The sequence below is a fragment of the Hylobates moloch genome, unplaced genomic scaffold (assembly GCF_009828535.3).
Source record: "Hylobates moloch isolate HMO894 unplaced genomic scaffold, HMol_V3 SCAFFOLD_19, whole genome shotgun sequence".
In the NCBI taxonomy this organism is placed as follows: Eukaryota; Metazoa; Chordata; class Mammalia; order Primates; family Hylobatidae; genus Hylobates; species Hylobates moloch.
The window spans coordinates 22,385,148-22,402,070 of NW_026652294.1; the positions used below are offsets into that span (position 1 = coordinate 22,385,148).

The following is a 16,923-nucleotide window of genomic DNA, read 5'->3' on the forward strand; positions in this document are numbered from 1 at the left end:
TCAAGCGATTCTCCTGCCTCAGCCTTCCAAATAGTTGGGATTACAGGTGTGTGCCACCATGCCTGGCTAATTTTTGTATTTTTAGCAGAGACAGGGTTTCACCATGTTGGCCAGGCTGGTCTCGAACTCCTGACCTCAGATGATCCACCCTTTCAGCCTTCCAAAGTGCTAGGATTATAGGCATGAGCCACTGCGCCTGGCAATGGTTGTTTTAGATTATTGTTTTCTGCAGTTGTATCTATAATGGGCTTTTGAGATGGGGGGTGGGGGGCTGTGGTTTTTTGTTTTGTAAGTGGGAAGAGGTGTGATTCCTGTATTCAGGTAATGAGTAGCAGTTCTTCTCTCCCTGGTATATTTATCCTTCTTCCTCCTTTTGATTATTTACATCACATAGCGTTAATTGCTGAAATGAAAGGATATGGGTCTGTGTAATTGAAACTTTTGCTTTTATTTGCAGTAATCATTTGCTACTTGTGATCCCATTTAAGATATTTAATGCTAATCTGTGCTTTGCCTTGGCTTTCTGCTTTGTGTTGTTCTGTCTTGCTTTTATGTTTTTTGTTGTCTTGCAATCCCTCATTTCTTCGTTTGTTTTGTGTTTTTTTTTTCTCCCTCATGCTTGTCGTTGTCTGCACTTGGCTTTGATTGCAAAAAAAAAACAAACAAAAAAAAAACAAAAAAAAACCCAAACTGTGGGGCCCATATATCTGCATCATTGAATGTCCTTGTCGCCGTTGATGACCTGCTCTCTGCTCCCGTCCCCCTCCTTGGCCTGCTGTGATTGGTGGCTTCGTTGCTTGGCTTGGGCTGTGTTGTGTGAACGGAACAGTTCACCCCAGTATGGCCTTCTTGCCGACAGGTATCATTTCTGTGAGAAGTGTTTCAATGAGATCCAAGGGGAGAGCGTTTCTTTGGGGGATGACCCTTCCCAGCCTCAAACGTAAGTAACTGCATTATTTTGAAAAGTGCTAATTAGTTTGTTGTCCAGTGAGTATGCACAGGCTGATTTCTAAATGAACTTAAGCTATGCTGTTGAATATGGTAGCTATTAGCCACATGTTGCTATTTAAATGCAAATTAATTTAAATAAAAATTGTTTATCACATGGACTACTCACATGTCAAGTGTTCAGTAGCTGTCTGGTGGCTACCATATTGGTCAACACAGATAGAGAACATATCCATCATAGTAGAAAGCTCTGTGAGACATCACTGAATTAGGGAATATGTCAGCAGTGGGCAATCATCTTAGTTCTAGTAAAAGTATTCTGTATAGGAAGCAATCAGCTTCTCTTTGAAAAATTGGAAGGTTAGTACAAGAAAACATCATTATTAACTGTTCTGAGTTTGAGGGTAATTGAACTGATGACCACCTTATACCTCTCTTGTAGGTTAACAGAAGACCCAAGTCACTATTGTAGTGAATAATAGACTTTAACAACATGCTGGGGTTTAAGAGATTGCTTGTGCTTTGCAGTCTCACAAGCTCTTACCATTTGGTAAATGGCCAAGAAAAAAATTTCAAACATATAGTCTAATAGTTTAATCTCTGGCCAGGCGCGGTGGCTCACGCCTGTAATCCCAGCACTTTGGGAGGCCGAGGCAGGCAGATCACGAGGTCAGGAGATCGAGACCATCCTGGCTAACTCGGTGAAACCTTGTCTCTACTAAAAATACAAAAAATTAGCTGGGCGTGGTGGCGGGTGCCTGTAGTCCCAGCTACTCGGGAGGCTGAGGCAGGAGAATGGCGTGAACCCGGGAGGCGGAGCTTGCAGTGAGCCGAGATTGGGCCACTGCATTCCAGCCTGGGCAACAGAGCGAGACTCTGTCTCAAAAAAAAATAAAAAAAGAAAAAAGTAACTTAAGATTTAGGCAGTCATTAGAATTCAAACTGGGACTGTTTAAGAAGGAAAAACTGTTTAGTGTAATTTTAATATTATTGAAGGTTCATATTTCTGTTTAGGACGTTGCACAAAAATATGGAATTCTCTTGTTCCTAGTAAAAAATGGGGCTTCTGAGAAAAGCTGGTTAATTTTTCTAAATTGGGTTCTAAAGATAGCAGTGTCTGGGTGCTAGCTAGGAGAGTAGGTACTAGGGGCCTTTGATCCTTGAAACATTTTGACATTTGGTTAAGCCAGGAAGGTTAGCTCTAGGGTAAGTTTCCTTGATGCAGGAAGAGATGTAAGCCTTGTCATTGAACTCTCAGGTGGCTTACCAAATATTCTAAACCTTAAGGCAATACATCTCTAACTTTGAAAAGTGTAGGAACAAGACCCTTCCCAATTCTGCAGGCCTATAGTGGACCCAAGTGTCTGTTTCTAACTTCCAGATTGTTTTGGTGCTGCTCATCTTCACATTGCACTTGGAGTAGCAAGACAGGCCATTCAGGAAAATGCTATTAACAGAGATGAATGAATCTCTAGGCCATAACTAGTATAAGAAACAGTTTTCAATGTGGACATGTACTCATTTTTGTAAGGAAGTATAACAGAAGTCCAAGTTGGGCCCCCTGATGTTGATTCTAGTTGGAGAATGTGGATCCTAGTTGGAGAATGGTAAGACTGTTAGCTTTTGTATGTGGTGAGGCTATGAGCAGTGTGTTATGCTGGGTTTCAGGATGGGAAGCCGTGATACCTAACACCAAGAGTAGTAATAGACAAGATTTTAAAAAGAAAAGAAATAGTATTTCTAGTTCTTCTTGGGTTCTCCATTTCTGATAAGAGGAAATTTATTTACTATGAAGTCCTATAGAATATTCCTTTACATAAACATGCATTTGGTGTGAGCCAAGAATGCACCTATTTAAATGTGTATTCTTAAAAAACCTGAATCTTGGCCAGGCGCGGTGGCTCACGCTTGTAATCCCAGCACTTTGGGAGGCCGAGGCGGGTGGATCACGAGGTTAGGAGATTGAGGCCATCCTGGCTAACATGGTGAAACCCTGTCTCTACTAAAAATACAAAAAAATTAGCCGGGTGTGGTGGCGGGCGCCTGTAGTCCCAGCTACTCGGAGAGGCTGAGGCAGGAGAATGGCGTGAACCCGGGAGGTGGAGCTTGCATGAGCCGAGATCGCGCCACTGCACTCCAGCCTGGGCGACAGAGCGAGACTCCATCTCAAAAAAAAAAAAAAAAAAACCCTGAATCTCTTTATAGTGTGAAGTTTGTTCCTTTGGTTAGAACAGCAGTCAGATTGCTCATCTCTGTCACTTTTTCTCATTGTGTCCCTTTTCTCTCCGTAGTACAATAAATAAAGAACAATTTTCCAAGAGAAAAAATGACACACTGGATCCTGAACTGTAAGTACGATCCCCTTGAATAGTCAGTACGCTTTGGCTTTTCTTTTTCCGTTTCGTTCTGTTGGTTTGCATGACCAATCAGATGATCCTATATTCTTGGGCTAAATCTACATAACATACATCTAATGGATAGTAAAACCATGGAAAACACTGAATTACTAAGGAACATTATTTCTTAATGTTAATTTTAATGTTCTTAATGTTGAATGTGAAACATTAAAGATATAAACTTCTAGTTTGCAGTGAGGCCTTTTAGATCATGGAGGACTGACATATGTTTTCTAGATGTTCCTAAAATGGATGGGATGGTATTTGGATTTATTTGGAATTTTAAGCACCAGGAATCTGTCTTAAAAATTAGCCAGGCTTGGCCAGGCGCGGTGGCCCACATCTGTAATCCCAGCACTTTGGGAGGCCAAGGCAGGCAGATCACCCGAGGTCAAGAGTTCGAGACCAGCCTGGCCAACATGGCAAAACCCCGTCTCTACTACAAATACATAAACCCAGGAGGCAGGGGTTGAAGTGAGCCGAGATCATGCCACTGCACTCCAGCCTGGGCAACACAGAGAGACTCCATCTCAAAAAAAAAAAAAAAAAATAGCCAGGCATGATAGTATGTACCTATCCTAGCCAGGTAGCTGAGAGGCCAAGGCAGGAAAATGGCTTGAGCCGAGGAGTTTAAGGTTACAGTGAGCTGTGATCATGCCACCCACTCCAGCCTGTACAACAGAGACCCTATCTCTAAAAAAATAGAAACTTTATTAAAACTGTTTTCGGTTCTTTGGTCATGACCTTGGCTGTCTTTGTCAGAAGTCATGGGAAATATTGCAAGTTTTCATTTGGTTAAGGTTTGGGATTAATTTTGGAATTGGCTCTGCTCTTCCAGGTTTGTTGAATGTACAGAGTGCGGAAGAAAGATGCATCAGATCTGTGTCCTTCACCATGAGATGATCTGGCCCGCTGGGTAAGGCTTACGCTGTTACTTTCTCTGGAATTTTTATCATAAATATTAAGTTTTTTATTGTATGCAATGACTGTATTATATCTTCAAAGTCACTATCTTTAAATTTTTTCTTTAGGTTTGGCCACGATAATTATAGTTCGCTTTGAAAAAATTAAGTAACCTAGTATCCAAAAATAAATTTTTATCTTATTTTTATGCATTCTTCTTAGCCATGTAAGTATATTTTATTCTGCTGGATTGTTTATTAAAACTATATTGTAGTTATTACACGTCAAAAGTAAATATTTTTGGCCAGGTGAGGTGGCTCACGCCTGTAATCCCAGCACTTTGGGAGGCTGAGGCGGGCGGATCACCTGAGGACAGGGGTTCCAGACCAGCCTGACCAACATGGCAAAACCTCGTGTCTACTGTAAATACAAAAATTAGCCTGGCGTGGTGGTGCACGCCTGTAATCCAGCTACTCAGGAGGGAGGCTGAGGCAAGAGAATCACTTGAACCTGGGAGGGGGAGGTTGCAGTGAGCTGAGATCACGCCACTGCACTCCAGCCTGGGTGACAGAGTGAGACTCTGTCTCAAAGGAAAAAGTAAATGCTTTTGTTCAGGCATCTAGAAACTAGGATCATGCTGCTGGCATGATCAGGTCTGGCCCTGGTAAGGGTCACCATTTGGTTAGGGCAGGAACAGCAAGTTATAAGGCTGTAGTCATAGTTAATTGCCTAGTAAAAGGGAGGGACCATCGCTCTGCACAAGAGGAACTAATCCCAGCCATGTTCCAAAGGAACGGGGTATATGGAACATCCAGTGCTTCTCATTAAGATGGGATCTCCATGTCTTATGCTCTGTTCTTGGGCTGATTGTTGTTCCTGATTTGGAGGTTACAAGAAAGGGCAGGCTAATTGACAGATTTCACTTTTCTTTTTTTCACTGTTATTTTCACATAGAAAATATCATTAAGGAAAATAGGTGATGGTTTAGTGGATACTTTATTTTCAGTGTGACTTATCTTTTAAATGTGCCTTTTTAGTGCTTTCCTTAACAGATTTCGTAAGATGATTAAGAGACTTCTTGTGGTTCTAATTTAGGATCAGTCAGCTGAATGAAAATAATCTGTTACTGTGTTAAGTAAGCTTGCTTTTTCTTAAAAGTAATTTATGTTCATTATAAAATTTGAATAGTATGACAATTTATAAAGTAAAAAGCGACGGTCTCAGCTTCTCTCTTCCCACCCAGATTCCTCGCTACAGGAGTAACACTCTTTTGTACATACAATCATACATTTCCTTTTTTCTTTTTTTCTTTTTTTTTGAGACGGAGTCTCGCTCTGTCGCCCAGGCTGGAGTGCAGTGGCGTGATCTCGGCTCACTGCAAGCTCCGCCTCCCAGGTTCATGCCATTCTCCTGCCTCAGCCTCGGGGTAGCTGGGACTACAGGCGCCCGCCACCGCACCCGGCTAATTTTTCGTATTTTTAGTAGAGACGGGGTTTCACTGTGGTCTCGATCTCCTGACCTCGTGATCCACCTGCCTCGGCCTCCCAAAGTGCTGGGATTACAGGCGTGAGCCACTGCGCCCGGCCCTTTTTTCTTTTTCTTTTTTTTTTTTTTTGAGACGGAGTTTCACTCTTGTTGCCCAGGCTGGAGTGCAATGGCGCAATCTCGGCTCACTGCAACCTCTGCCTCCCAGGTTCAAGCGATTCTCCTGCCTCAGCCTCCCTAGTAGCTGGGATTATAGGCATGTGCCACCATGCCCGGCTAATTTTTGTATTTTGGTAGAGACGGCGTTTCATCATATTGGTCAGGCTGGTCTTGAACTCCCGACCTCAGGTGATCCACCCACCTCGGCCTCCCAAAGTGCTGGGATTACAGGCATGAGCCACCGCGCCCAGCACATTTTCTTGATTTATGTGTATTTAATTTTTAATTTTTGTATTTTGTTATGGGTCATAGACTTTTTTTTTTTTTTTTTTTTTGAGACGGAGTCTCGCTCTATCGCCCAGGCTGGAGTGCAGTGGCGCAATCTCGGCTCACTGCAAGCTCCGCCTCCCGGGTTCACGCCATTCTCCTGCCTCAGCCTCTCCGAGTAGCTGGACCCGGGCTAATTTTTTTTGTTTTATGGAGACGGGGTTTCAGTGCTTGATCTCGACTCCAACCTGTCCCCCTCGGCCTCAAAGTCTGGTTACAAGATGACCATGCCGGCCTTTTTTTTTTTTTTTTTTTTTTTTTTTTTAATTGATCTCACTCAGTGGTGTGATCTCAGCTCACTGCAACCTCTGCCTCCTGGGTTCAGACAGTTCTCCTGCCTCAGCCTCTCAAGTAGCTAGGATTACAGGCATATAACACCATGCCTGACTAATTCTTGTATTTTTACTAGAGACGGGGTTTCATTATGTTGGTCAGGGTGGTCTCGAACTCCTCACCTCAAATGATCCACCCACCTCGGCCTCCCAAAGTACTGGGATTACAGGCATGAGCCACCACACCTGGCTACTTATTCATGTCTGCTGCATTTTTAATGGATGCATAGTATTCTGTAACATACTATAATCCATTTATTTACTTGGTTGGTGAACAAGTTTATACAAGAAACTCTACTTAGAGACAAATATCATGTGCATTTGCAGTAACTGAATCTACTGGTTCTACTCTCAAAATGTACTTTCCAACTAGTAGCATATAGGAAATGTCACCTCTTAGGATTTTTCTCCCCAATCACATTAGCAAAACCTATCTTGATTTGTAATCCTTGATCATCTTTTCCTATGTAAGCCAATTTATATGCCCTTCATGTTTCTTCATGTCTGTTGCTTGTTTTTCAATTATCTTTTTTGTTTTTACTGATTTCTAAAAGCTCTTTGTATATTTTATTAACTCTTCATTAGAAATTTAGAAATACTTCTGCTGGATTGTCTTTTGAATTTTAACTTTTTGTTAGTATAAATTCAACAGTTTAAGTTGTGTAAGCAAAGTTTTGGTTTACATTTAGATTCGTCTGTGATGGCTGTTTAAAGAAAAGTGCACGAACTAGGAAAGAAAATAAGTTTTCTGCTAAAAGTAAGTTTTATTCTTAAAGGTAAATTTTGGCAAAACTTAACCTGAAGCCTAGATAAACCATCCAAGGTGAATTACTTTGCTTTTAATCACAGTAATAGAGTAAAAATAAAATAATTCTATAATCTCCTTATAGTTGATATACACTTTTTCGTGTGAAATTTATTGACCAAACAAAAAAATTTCCAAGGAACGGATTTGTAGAATGCACGAGATAACATGTTTTTCCTGTTCCTATGTTTTTCCCTATTTGGGGCATTTCATAAAGGAGGAATAAGGTGTGGAAATGATTGGCCGGAATTGCCATCCCTCAGTTTGTTTATTTATTATTTTTTATTTTAGTTTTTGGGAGTCTCACTCCGTCACCCAGGCTGTAGTGCAATGGCAGATCTCAGCTCACTGCAACCTCCGCCTCCCAGGTTCATGTGATTCTTCTGTCTCAGCCTCTAGTGTAGCTGGGACTACAGGCATGTGCCTCCACACCCAGCTAATTTTTGTACTTTTAGTAGAGATGGGGTTTTGCCGTGTTGGCCAGGCTGATCTCAAACTCCTGATCACAGGTGATCCACCCACCTTCGCCTCCCAAAGTACTGGGATTATAGGCGTGAGCCACCATGCCCAACCCCTCAGTTCACACCATTTATATGGGCTACCTTTTGGCCTTATGTGATTCTTTTCTGTTGTGCCAGGAGGATGTCAAAAATTTTATCATGTAAGTAATTAACACTAATAATCTAAATGTAGCATTTGATTTAGTTTTGGGGTGTTTTACTAATCTACAGATTACTTTGATTCTTGTAAGGTTTCTCAAAATGCTCAACCTTTGTTACTTTAAAATATTACTGCAATCTAGGCGAAGTACTTAGAGATGTTCATTGTTTATATATTTGTGTGTGTGTGTGTGTGTGTATATATGTTTGGTTGGTTGGGTTTTGTTTTTGTTTTTTTGGAACAAGGTTTCACTGTGTTGTCCAGGCTGATCTTGAACTCCTGGATTCAAGCAATCCTCCCACCTCAGCCTCCCAAAGTACAGGGATTAGAATTATGGGTGTGAGCCTTGTCTCCTGGCCGTTGTTCTATTTCTGTTTGTTTTTGTTTTTTTGTGGGTTTTTTTTGTTTGTTTTTGTTTGTTTGTTTTGTTTTTGAGACAGAGTCTCACTGTCGCCCATAGTGGCGCAATCTCAGCTCACTGCAACCTCTGCCTCCCGGGTTCAAGCAATTCTCGTGCCTCAGCCTCCCAAGTAGCTGGAATTACAGGCGTGCGCCACCATGCCTGGCTAATTTTTATATTTTTAGTAGAGACAGGGTTTCAGCATGTTGGCCAGGCTGGTCTCGAACTTCTGACCTCAGGTGATTCGCCCACCTCAGCCTCCCAAAGTGCTGGGATTACAGGCGTGAGCCACCGCACCCGGCCCCTGTTCTGTATTTTTATAAACTCTTTGAAAATTGGAAATTTTTCAAAATGAAAAGTTGGGGAAAATGACATTTAGAAATTATTGAGTACTTTGTCTGCTTTAACAGCACATGTATTAAAATTAGAATGATATGGAGAAGATTACCATGTTCCCTGCACTAATATGACATGCAAATCTGCAAAGTAGTGACTGCTTTGCTATGATTTTTTAAAATTTCACCAAGTTATCCTGTTTGTATTGAAAAAAGTACAAATGAGATTTGAGGTTGAACCTTAAGACTAACAATAGTAACTTTGCACCTCAGTAACTTTTAACTTTTACGTTCCTAGGGTTGCCATCTACCAGACTTGGCACGTTTCTAGAGAATCGTGTGAATGACTTTCTGAGGCGACAGAATCACCCTGAGTCAGGAGAGGTCACTGTTAGGGTAGTTCATGCTTCTGACAAAACCGTGGAAGTAAAACCAGGCATGAAAGCAAGGTATCTAGTCATTTCACTTTTCTTCTCCTCGTGGATCCAAAATTGCTTATACATGGTTACCATTGGTGATTCCAATCTGAACGAGTTATGTTGTGGTCCCTCGACCATCTCAATTCTATAGGTTTGTGGACAGTGGAGAGATGGCAGAATCCTTTCCATACCGAACCAAAGCCCTCTTTGCCTTTGAAGAAATTGATGGCGTTGACCTGTGCTTCTTTGGCATGCATGTTCAAGAGTATGGTTCTGACTGCCCTCCACCCAACCAGAGGTATGACTAGCTTGCAGTGGCTAGCTCCGGATTTGTGTGGGAGTTCCAACTTACAATAGGTGGAAAAGCATAACAGGCAAGAAAATATTTAGTGTGTTTGGTTTGGAAATGCAAAATCTCAAGTGTCCAATCATTTTAAAGTGAAACAGATTAAAAAGCAAACCCCCAAACAAAATAACTGCTCAATACTGCTCTTCTGTGGTCATAGTAATAAAGGATATGAATAGCAGCCTGAAATTGGCATTTGAAAACAAACGTACTACTCTTCAGAAAATGAGCTTAAATCTGGATTAAGTAGCTCTGTGAAAACATATCATACGAATAGGGTGGGAATTTCTTTTCTCCAAAAATAGTATAAAGGCAATAATGAGAATGTGTAGGGATCACCAAATACTGATTGATGTGTATGTGCCAGGCACTGCTAGTTACTACAAGTAGAAGGAAACCACAGGCTCACTGAACTTTCCTGAAGGGTTCACGATGGAGTCGCCTACCTGCCTGTGATGAGCTTCACAAATAACGACGTGAGCAAAGAGCCTGGGAGAGTGAGAGGGTGTTATTAGGCACATGGAGTAAAGAACTCATTATATGACCTGACTTTTTTTTTTTCTCTTCATTTTGTATAGGAGAGTATACATATCTTACCTCGATAGTGTTCATTTCTTCCGTCCTAAATGCTTGAGGACTGCAGTCTATCATGAAATCCTAATTGGATATTTAGAATATGTCAAGAAATTAGGGTAAGCATATTTTGATAATGGTTTTTAATTAGCATGGCATTCTGGTGAGATACAGGTTAAATATGCAAATACATAACTCTTGGCCTTTTTTTCCTCATTTTAGTACTTACCTAACAATTCTCTCAACTTTGTTGGAGCCCCTTTGAAGTTAATGTTGTCAGTAGAGAGAAATGGATATGTTGGCCCTAGTTTCACCCATCCAACATTAGTTTTATTTGTAAGCTAAGCCATTGGGTCCACTTTGCTTTGAAGTTTGATTTGTGCCTCTCCTTTGAGGGCAGAATTTTAACTGCATTTGATCCTTTTACAACCTGGGTATCAAGACCAAAAACAGCTCTGGAGATACTACTTACCCTTAGAGTATGTATGTCATTGGAAACATTCACTCCCTCATCTTGAAGTCTGTTTCTCTGAACAGTGTGCCTTTTAATTTAGCTCTCTTGTTAAATGGGTCCATTTTCCTTTGCAGTGTAATCTTCATTTGGTCTTAACATGCAAACTTAGGGTTTTTGGATCCAGGGCTAAGTCATCCACTTTGTGGCTGAGATTCACAACATCCCGCCATGGCCTCCAAAAATAAGTAGGCAATATGAGATCCATTGTTAACTACTGTGAGTTATGCCTAATTTTGGCCTCACAATGTTAATCTCATTCTGGGTTGTATATACACTGTGTTACCTTGGGAAAAATTATTGGTATCTATATCAACTCCACCTTGTGGTTTAAAGTGTAGCCTTCTAGAATAGATTATCTTTTTTCCTTAATGTTCTTTCTCTTTGTATTGTTAGTTACACAACAGGGCATATTTGGGCATGTCCACCAAGTGAGGGAGATGATTATATCTTCCATTGCCATCCTCCTGACCAGAAGATACCCAAGCCCAAGCGACTGCAGGAATGGTACAAAAAAATGCTTGACAAGGCTGTATCAGAGCGTATTGTCCATGACTACAAGGTCAGTTGGAACATGGGGGCCAGGTGCTGACAATAGGTCTGGAAATGCATTAATGTTGCTGCTCTGTATTCTGTCATTTAACTTTTTTTTTTTTTTAAACAAAAGTCTTGCTTGTTCTACCTCTTGCATGTAATTCGTAAAAATGCTAATTTGATTGCATTTATTTTGTATATTCAAAATTTTTCAATGTAAGAAAAGCCAGGTTTTGAAGAGTGGTAGATCAAGAAGATCAAGAAATCCCTGTTTTAAACATGTAACCAAAATTTTATTTTATTTATTTTTGGGGGGAGGGTTGGGATAGAGTTGGGGTATCGCCATGCTGCCCAGGCTGGACTTGAACTCTTGGCCTCAAGTAATCCATAGTGCTGGGATTACAGGCATGAGCCACTGTACAGGCCTGGCCTTAAAATATATCTTTTTGTTTTGGTTTTTTGTTTGTTTGGTTTGGGTTGGTTAGGGTTTTAGGGGTGGGGGTGTTTTGTTTTCAGACAGGGTCACTCCCTGTCACCCAGGCTAGGTGCAGTGGCATGATACCCGCTCACTGCAACGTGTGCCTCCCAGGCTCAAGCCATCCTCCCACCTCAGCTTCCTGAGTTGCTGGGACTACAGGTGCACACTACCACACCTAGCTAATTTTTGTGTATTTTTTGTAGAGGCAAGATTTCACCATGTTGCCCAGGCTGGTCTCAAACTCCTGAGCTCAAGTGATCTGCCATCTCAGCCTCCCAAAGTGCTGGGATTATAAGCATGAGCCTCATCACCCGGCCAGAAATAAATAAATAAATAAATAAATAAATATATATATATATATATATTTTTTTTTTTTCCCCCGGACGGAGTTTCAGGCTGGAGTGCCATGGTGCAATCTAGGCTCACTGCAACCTCTGTCTCCCGGGTTTGAGTGATTGTCCTATCTCAGCCTTCTGAGTAGCTGGGATTACAGGCATGCGCCACCACTCCAGGCTAATTTTTTGTATTTTTAGTAGAGATGAGGTTTCTCCACATTGGTCAGGGTGGTCTCGAACTCCCGACCTCAGGTGATCCACCTGCCTCGGCCTCCCAAAGTGCTGGGATTACAGGTGTGAGTCACTGCACCTGGCCAAAAATATATTCTTAATTAACAATATTATGTTAAACATTCATAAATATAGGCTGTCTCATGATACAGGCTTGTCTTCCTCAGTTTAGTAGTTCAACTAAATAAAGAATTTGTTCTAAGCAGCCCAGCAAATCATTCTGCAGCAGATACTATTTCCAGTATTTATAGTTTTGGTCATTTTGAACAAAGCTGTCAGTAAAAGCTGCTGAAATTCCAAGGATGGGTATGAGGAGGGTATGCTTCATACCACATATTCTGTGATAAGGAGTGGTAAGGGCCATGGCATACGTGATGGTGCTACCACGCTGACATTGATCCTGGCAGGATAATTGCCACTTGGTTATATAAAGGCAGATAAGCTCCCTGTTTTTGTGGGTAGAAGAAATAGAAAACCGGAAATATTAACTTTAGGCCAGGCCTTTTTACTATTTATTTTTCTAAATTACTCCCTGGCTTATGGCTTAGGTATACAGTCTCTGCCAGCTTTCAAGACATTTTAAGCTTTCATGTTTCTTGTCAGCCATGATTATTCTGTATAATCAATGCTTTAAAAGAACATAGAAATTCCTATATGTACATGCATGTTTTCACAGGATATTTTTAAACAAGCTACTGAAGATAGATTAACAAGTGCAAAGGAATTGCCTTACTTCGAGGGTGATTTCTGGCCCAATGTTCTGGAAGAAAGCATTAAGGAACTGGAACAGGAGGAAGAAGAGAGAAAACGAGAGGAAAACACCAGCAATGAAAGCACAGATGTAAGGGCATTGAGTTTCCTTTGAAACTTCTATCATGATTCTGATATTTAATCCAGAAGTGCACTTAAACTTTCAATTGGGTTTTAAAGCTCTCAGGTGTAAAAGACCTCTTTAAGTTGGACAAAAAGCATCAGACCCCCTTTTAAAATGGCATCTCAGACTTCGAGTAATGTGAAATGATAAAAGAAACTGAAGGAAATCCTGAAAAACTGATAGAAGATTACTTATCTGAAGGACTAGGTTATGAATATTATAGGCCTTGTGGGTCACATATCTCTGGCATATTTTCTCTCTTTTAAAAACACACACTCTTTTTAAATATAAAAACCATTCTTAGCTATACAAAACAGGCCTGAGCCAGAATGTACCTGTTAAGTTACTAAGCCTGGCTTAGTAACCTCACCAGTTATTTCCTCATAGCGTATCTAGAATTACCACCATTGAATTTAACTTACAAGAGGCACCCTTAATCTGCTAACAAACTCTTACAGCCTTGTCATTTAGTATTTTTACGCTCATAACATTTTAGAATATGAGTGGAAGGAAATAAAACGAAGGTCTTTTGGCTCCCCACTTTGATACACTCTTCACTACCCGAAAGTGCCACCCCTTCCTTGTTCCCTAGCCCCAATCTGGGATACATTCAATTTGCAGGGTCTGCACATTCTGTGGCCTCTTCTAGGCAAAAAGCTAAAGGGCTGCCATTGCCTTAATGAAAGATCACTGGGAGAAAATTAGGTCAAATAACAACTTTAAGGAGAAAGAGTAAGTGAAGAGGACAGCTAGTAAAATAAGTTACAGGCATAAGATTATGATATCTAGTTTCAAAGAAGGGAGATATTCAGTGTTATTTCCAAATTACTTAACAAAAACCTTGTTTTCTTATCTCCTTTGTGCTACTCTGCAGGTGACCAAGGGAGACAGCAAAAATGCTAAAAAGAAGAATAATAAGAAAACCAGCAAAAATAAGAGCAGCCTGAGTAGGGGCAACAAGAAGAAACCCGGGATGCCCAATGTATCTAACGACCTCTCACAGAAACTGTATGCCACCATGGAGAAGCATAAAGAGGTAAGATGCAGCCACCCAGAGTTGGGCACAAACGGCAAGATTTCTGGCCAGGCATGGTGGCTCACACCTGTAATCCCAGCGTTATGGAAGGCCGAGGCAGGTGGATCACCTGAGGTCAGGAGTTCAAGACCAGCCTGACCAACATGGTGAAACCCTGCTCTACTAAAAATACAAAATTAGCCAGGCATGGTGGCACATGCCTGTAATCCCAGCTACTCAGGAGGCTGAGGCAGGAGAATCGCTCGAACCTGAGAAGTGGAGATTGTAGTGCGCCGAGGTCACCCCATTGCACTCCAGCCTGGGCAACAAGAGCGAAAGTCCGCCTCAGGAAAAGAAATAAGAAATGAATAAAAACACTGTTTGCTGGGCATGGTGGCTCATGCCTATAATCCCAGCACTTTGGAGGTTGAGGCAGGCAGATCACTTGAGGTCAGGAGTTGGAGACCAGCCTGGCCAACATGGCGAACCGAAACCCCATCTCTACTAAAAATACAAAGATTAGCCTGGCGTGGTGGCACACGCCTGTAATCCTTGGGATGCTGAGGTGGGAGAATCACTTGAACCTGGGAGGCAGAGGTTGCAGTGAGTCGATACCACACCACTGCACTTACAGCCTGGGTAACAGAGTGAGACTCTGTTTCAAAAATTAAAAGATTAACCTTTCTGAAAGTGAATTAATAAATAGAATTGGAGAAAAGTTAAACTTCCACATATGGACTTACAACCCCCTTCTCCAAACTTTTTGAGTTATTTCATCATTTACATTGTTTAGTTGTTTTTGTAGTCATTTGGGAAAATAACTGGTTAAGATTTTTTTTCTGTCTCTTTAATATCATATAATTGATGATAAAAGCCAGGAGAACTGAAGAGTAATTCCTGTCAGAGTTTGTCCAATGGTAGTAATCTCGATTGTTCAGTCAGTTACAGATCAGACTCCTCATTTTACTATCTCGGTTCTCAGACATATAATGAAGTTCTTCTTATAGGAAGTGGTAATTAAGTTGAGAGGGAAATGAAGACTTCATTTCAGTGTAATTCCGTACCTAAAAATTGGTTGACCAGTCTCTTTGGGAGAGAAATAGTTACACAAAATCTTTTTTAGAGAGGAATTTGTTATAATGATGTTATAATGGTGAACACCTATATACATAGGTGTTCAAAGTATCTTTTCCCCCACTGCTCCCCCCCATCACCACCCCTTTTTTGTTAGCCTAGAATAATGGGCTATGATGTAATAATGATAATAACCATTATCTCAGCCAAGCTAGTGAAATGGAAGGATTCCTGAGTTCTAATACGTTAGGTAATGATTATTAACAATTAATAGTTACTAGCTATTTCATGCAGTAAGTAATGCCACAGAATCCTAGGCAGTTGGGAAAAGCCCTTAGAATATATTGTAATAGGTTTGACTTAAATTGTGGACACATTCCATGACTGTTTAAATTTAGGTTGTAAATCCAAGTATTGGCCTGGTTGTAGGGTGGCAGAAGCAGTGAACATTGCTGGCCAGAGACACTGTGAGTGTGGCTGCCAGTGTGCACAGATGATGAATAATCTGTTATCAGTACAGCAGTTTCTCACATGTTCCTAATTTCTTAAGGTGATGTTTTACATTTTATTACTTTAATAGGTGTTTATAGTTATATACTAATTAATGTCAAATACATATGTAATACCAGCTTTTTATACCTTTTACACTAATGATTATGAGAATTGATGGTTGTTACAAGTTTTTTCAAACTTCAATGAACAAGAATTTTATTGCTTTGTCAACAAGAACTAAGATTTTTTATCCATTCCATTCCCTTCCAAACCTGTAGGAAAAGTTACACAGACCTTCATGAGTCCAGGCCAGTTGTTTTTCATACTGTCTCCATATTTGGATTTGTCTGATTTGTTGTAATTAGATTGAGGTTAAACCATGGATTGCATCTTAAAGTAGACTGCCTTGAGGCAAAATGTCCACTGTGCGTGGTGCTATACCTCACCCAAACCATTCTTACTCTGAAGGAGTTACTGAATGAAGGAGAAAAAAATCACAGGATGTGCATTTCAGTTCTATTTATAGTCAGTCTCGAGACCAAAGAGGTAAAGCAGGAAAAGGAGCAGGAGGCGTATGGTGGTGAAACTAACTCAGCGTTCGCCAGTCTCATTGGTGCTCAGCCTGCTGTACCTGCTCACACCTGTAATCCCAGCACTCTGGGAGGCTGAGGCAGGCAAATCACTTGAGCTTAGGAGTTTGAGACCAGCCTGGGCAACATGGCGAAACTTTGTCTCTACAAAAAATGCAGAAATTAGCCAGGCGTGGTGTGGGCCTGTGGTCTCAGCTATTCAGGAGGCCAAGGTGGGATAATTGCTTGAGCCCAGGAGGCAGAGGTTGTAGTGAGCCAAGATCACGCCACTGCACTCCAGCCTGGATGACAGAGCAAGGCTGTGTCTCAAAAAAAGACACTGTCTGTTTTGCAGGTCTTCTTTGTGATCCGCCTCATTGCTGGCCCTGCTGCCAACTCCCTGCCTCCCATTGTTGATCCTGACCCTCTCATCCCCTGCGATCTGATGGATGGTCGGGATGCGTTTCTCACACTGGCAAGGGACAAGCACCTGGAGTTCTCTTCACTCCGAAGAGCCCAGTGGTCCACCATGTGCATGCTGGTGGAGCTGCACACGCAGAGCCAGGACCGCTTTGTCTACACCTGCAATGAATGCAAGCACCATGTGGAGACACGCTGGCACTGTACTGTCTGTGAGGTAGGCACCGGGTTGTGGGAAGGAGGTGAGCTCTGCAGGGTTGTCTGAGGGGCCATGCAGCCACATGTTTTATATAGGCCTGTGG

The 16,923-nt window shown here is 41.4% G+C and overlaps 1 protein-coding gene and 1 non-coding gene across 2 annotated transcripts in view; both read left to right on the forward strand.

Annotated features, from left to right (window-relative positions):
- Window positions 1–16,923, forward strand: part of EP300 (E1A binding protein p300) — a 67,329-nt gene that overhangs the window by 46,953 nt on the left and 3,453 nt on the right. The window contains exons 19-29 of the mRNA XM_032137896.2: window positions 860–940; window positions 3,240–3,296; window positions 4,183–4,260; window positions 7,240–7,307; window positions 9,049–9,199; window positions 9,321–9,467; window positions 10,094–10,207; window positions 10,996–11,161; window positions 12,854–13,018; window positions 13,926–14,087; window positions 16,557–16,838. Coding sequence (XP_031993787.1) covers window positions 860–940; window positions 3,240–3,296; window positions 4,183–4,260; window positions 7,240–7,307; window positions 9,049–9,199; window positions 9,321–9,467; window positions 10,094–10,207; window positions 10,996–11,161; window positions 12,854–13,018; window positions 13,926–14,087; window positions 16,557–16,838 — 1,471 coding nt within the window. The remainder of the gene's footprint in view (window positions 1–859; window positions 941–3,239; window positions 3,297–4,182; window positions 4,261–7,239; window positions 7,308–9,048; window positions 9,200–9,320; window positions 9,468–10,093; window positions 10,208–10,995; window positions 11,162–12,853; window positions 13,019–13,925; window positions 14,088–16,556; window positions 16,839–16,923) is intronic.
- On the forward strand, window positions 8,814–8,916 carry LOC116459583 (U6 spliceosomal RNA). Its single transcript, XR_004245621.1, has one exon. It is a non-coding gene; the product is annotated as a U6 spliceosomal RNA (small nuclear RNA).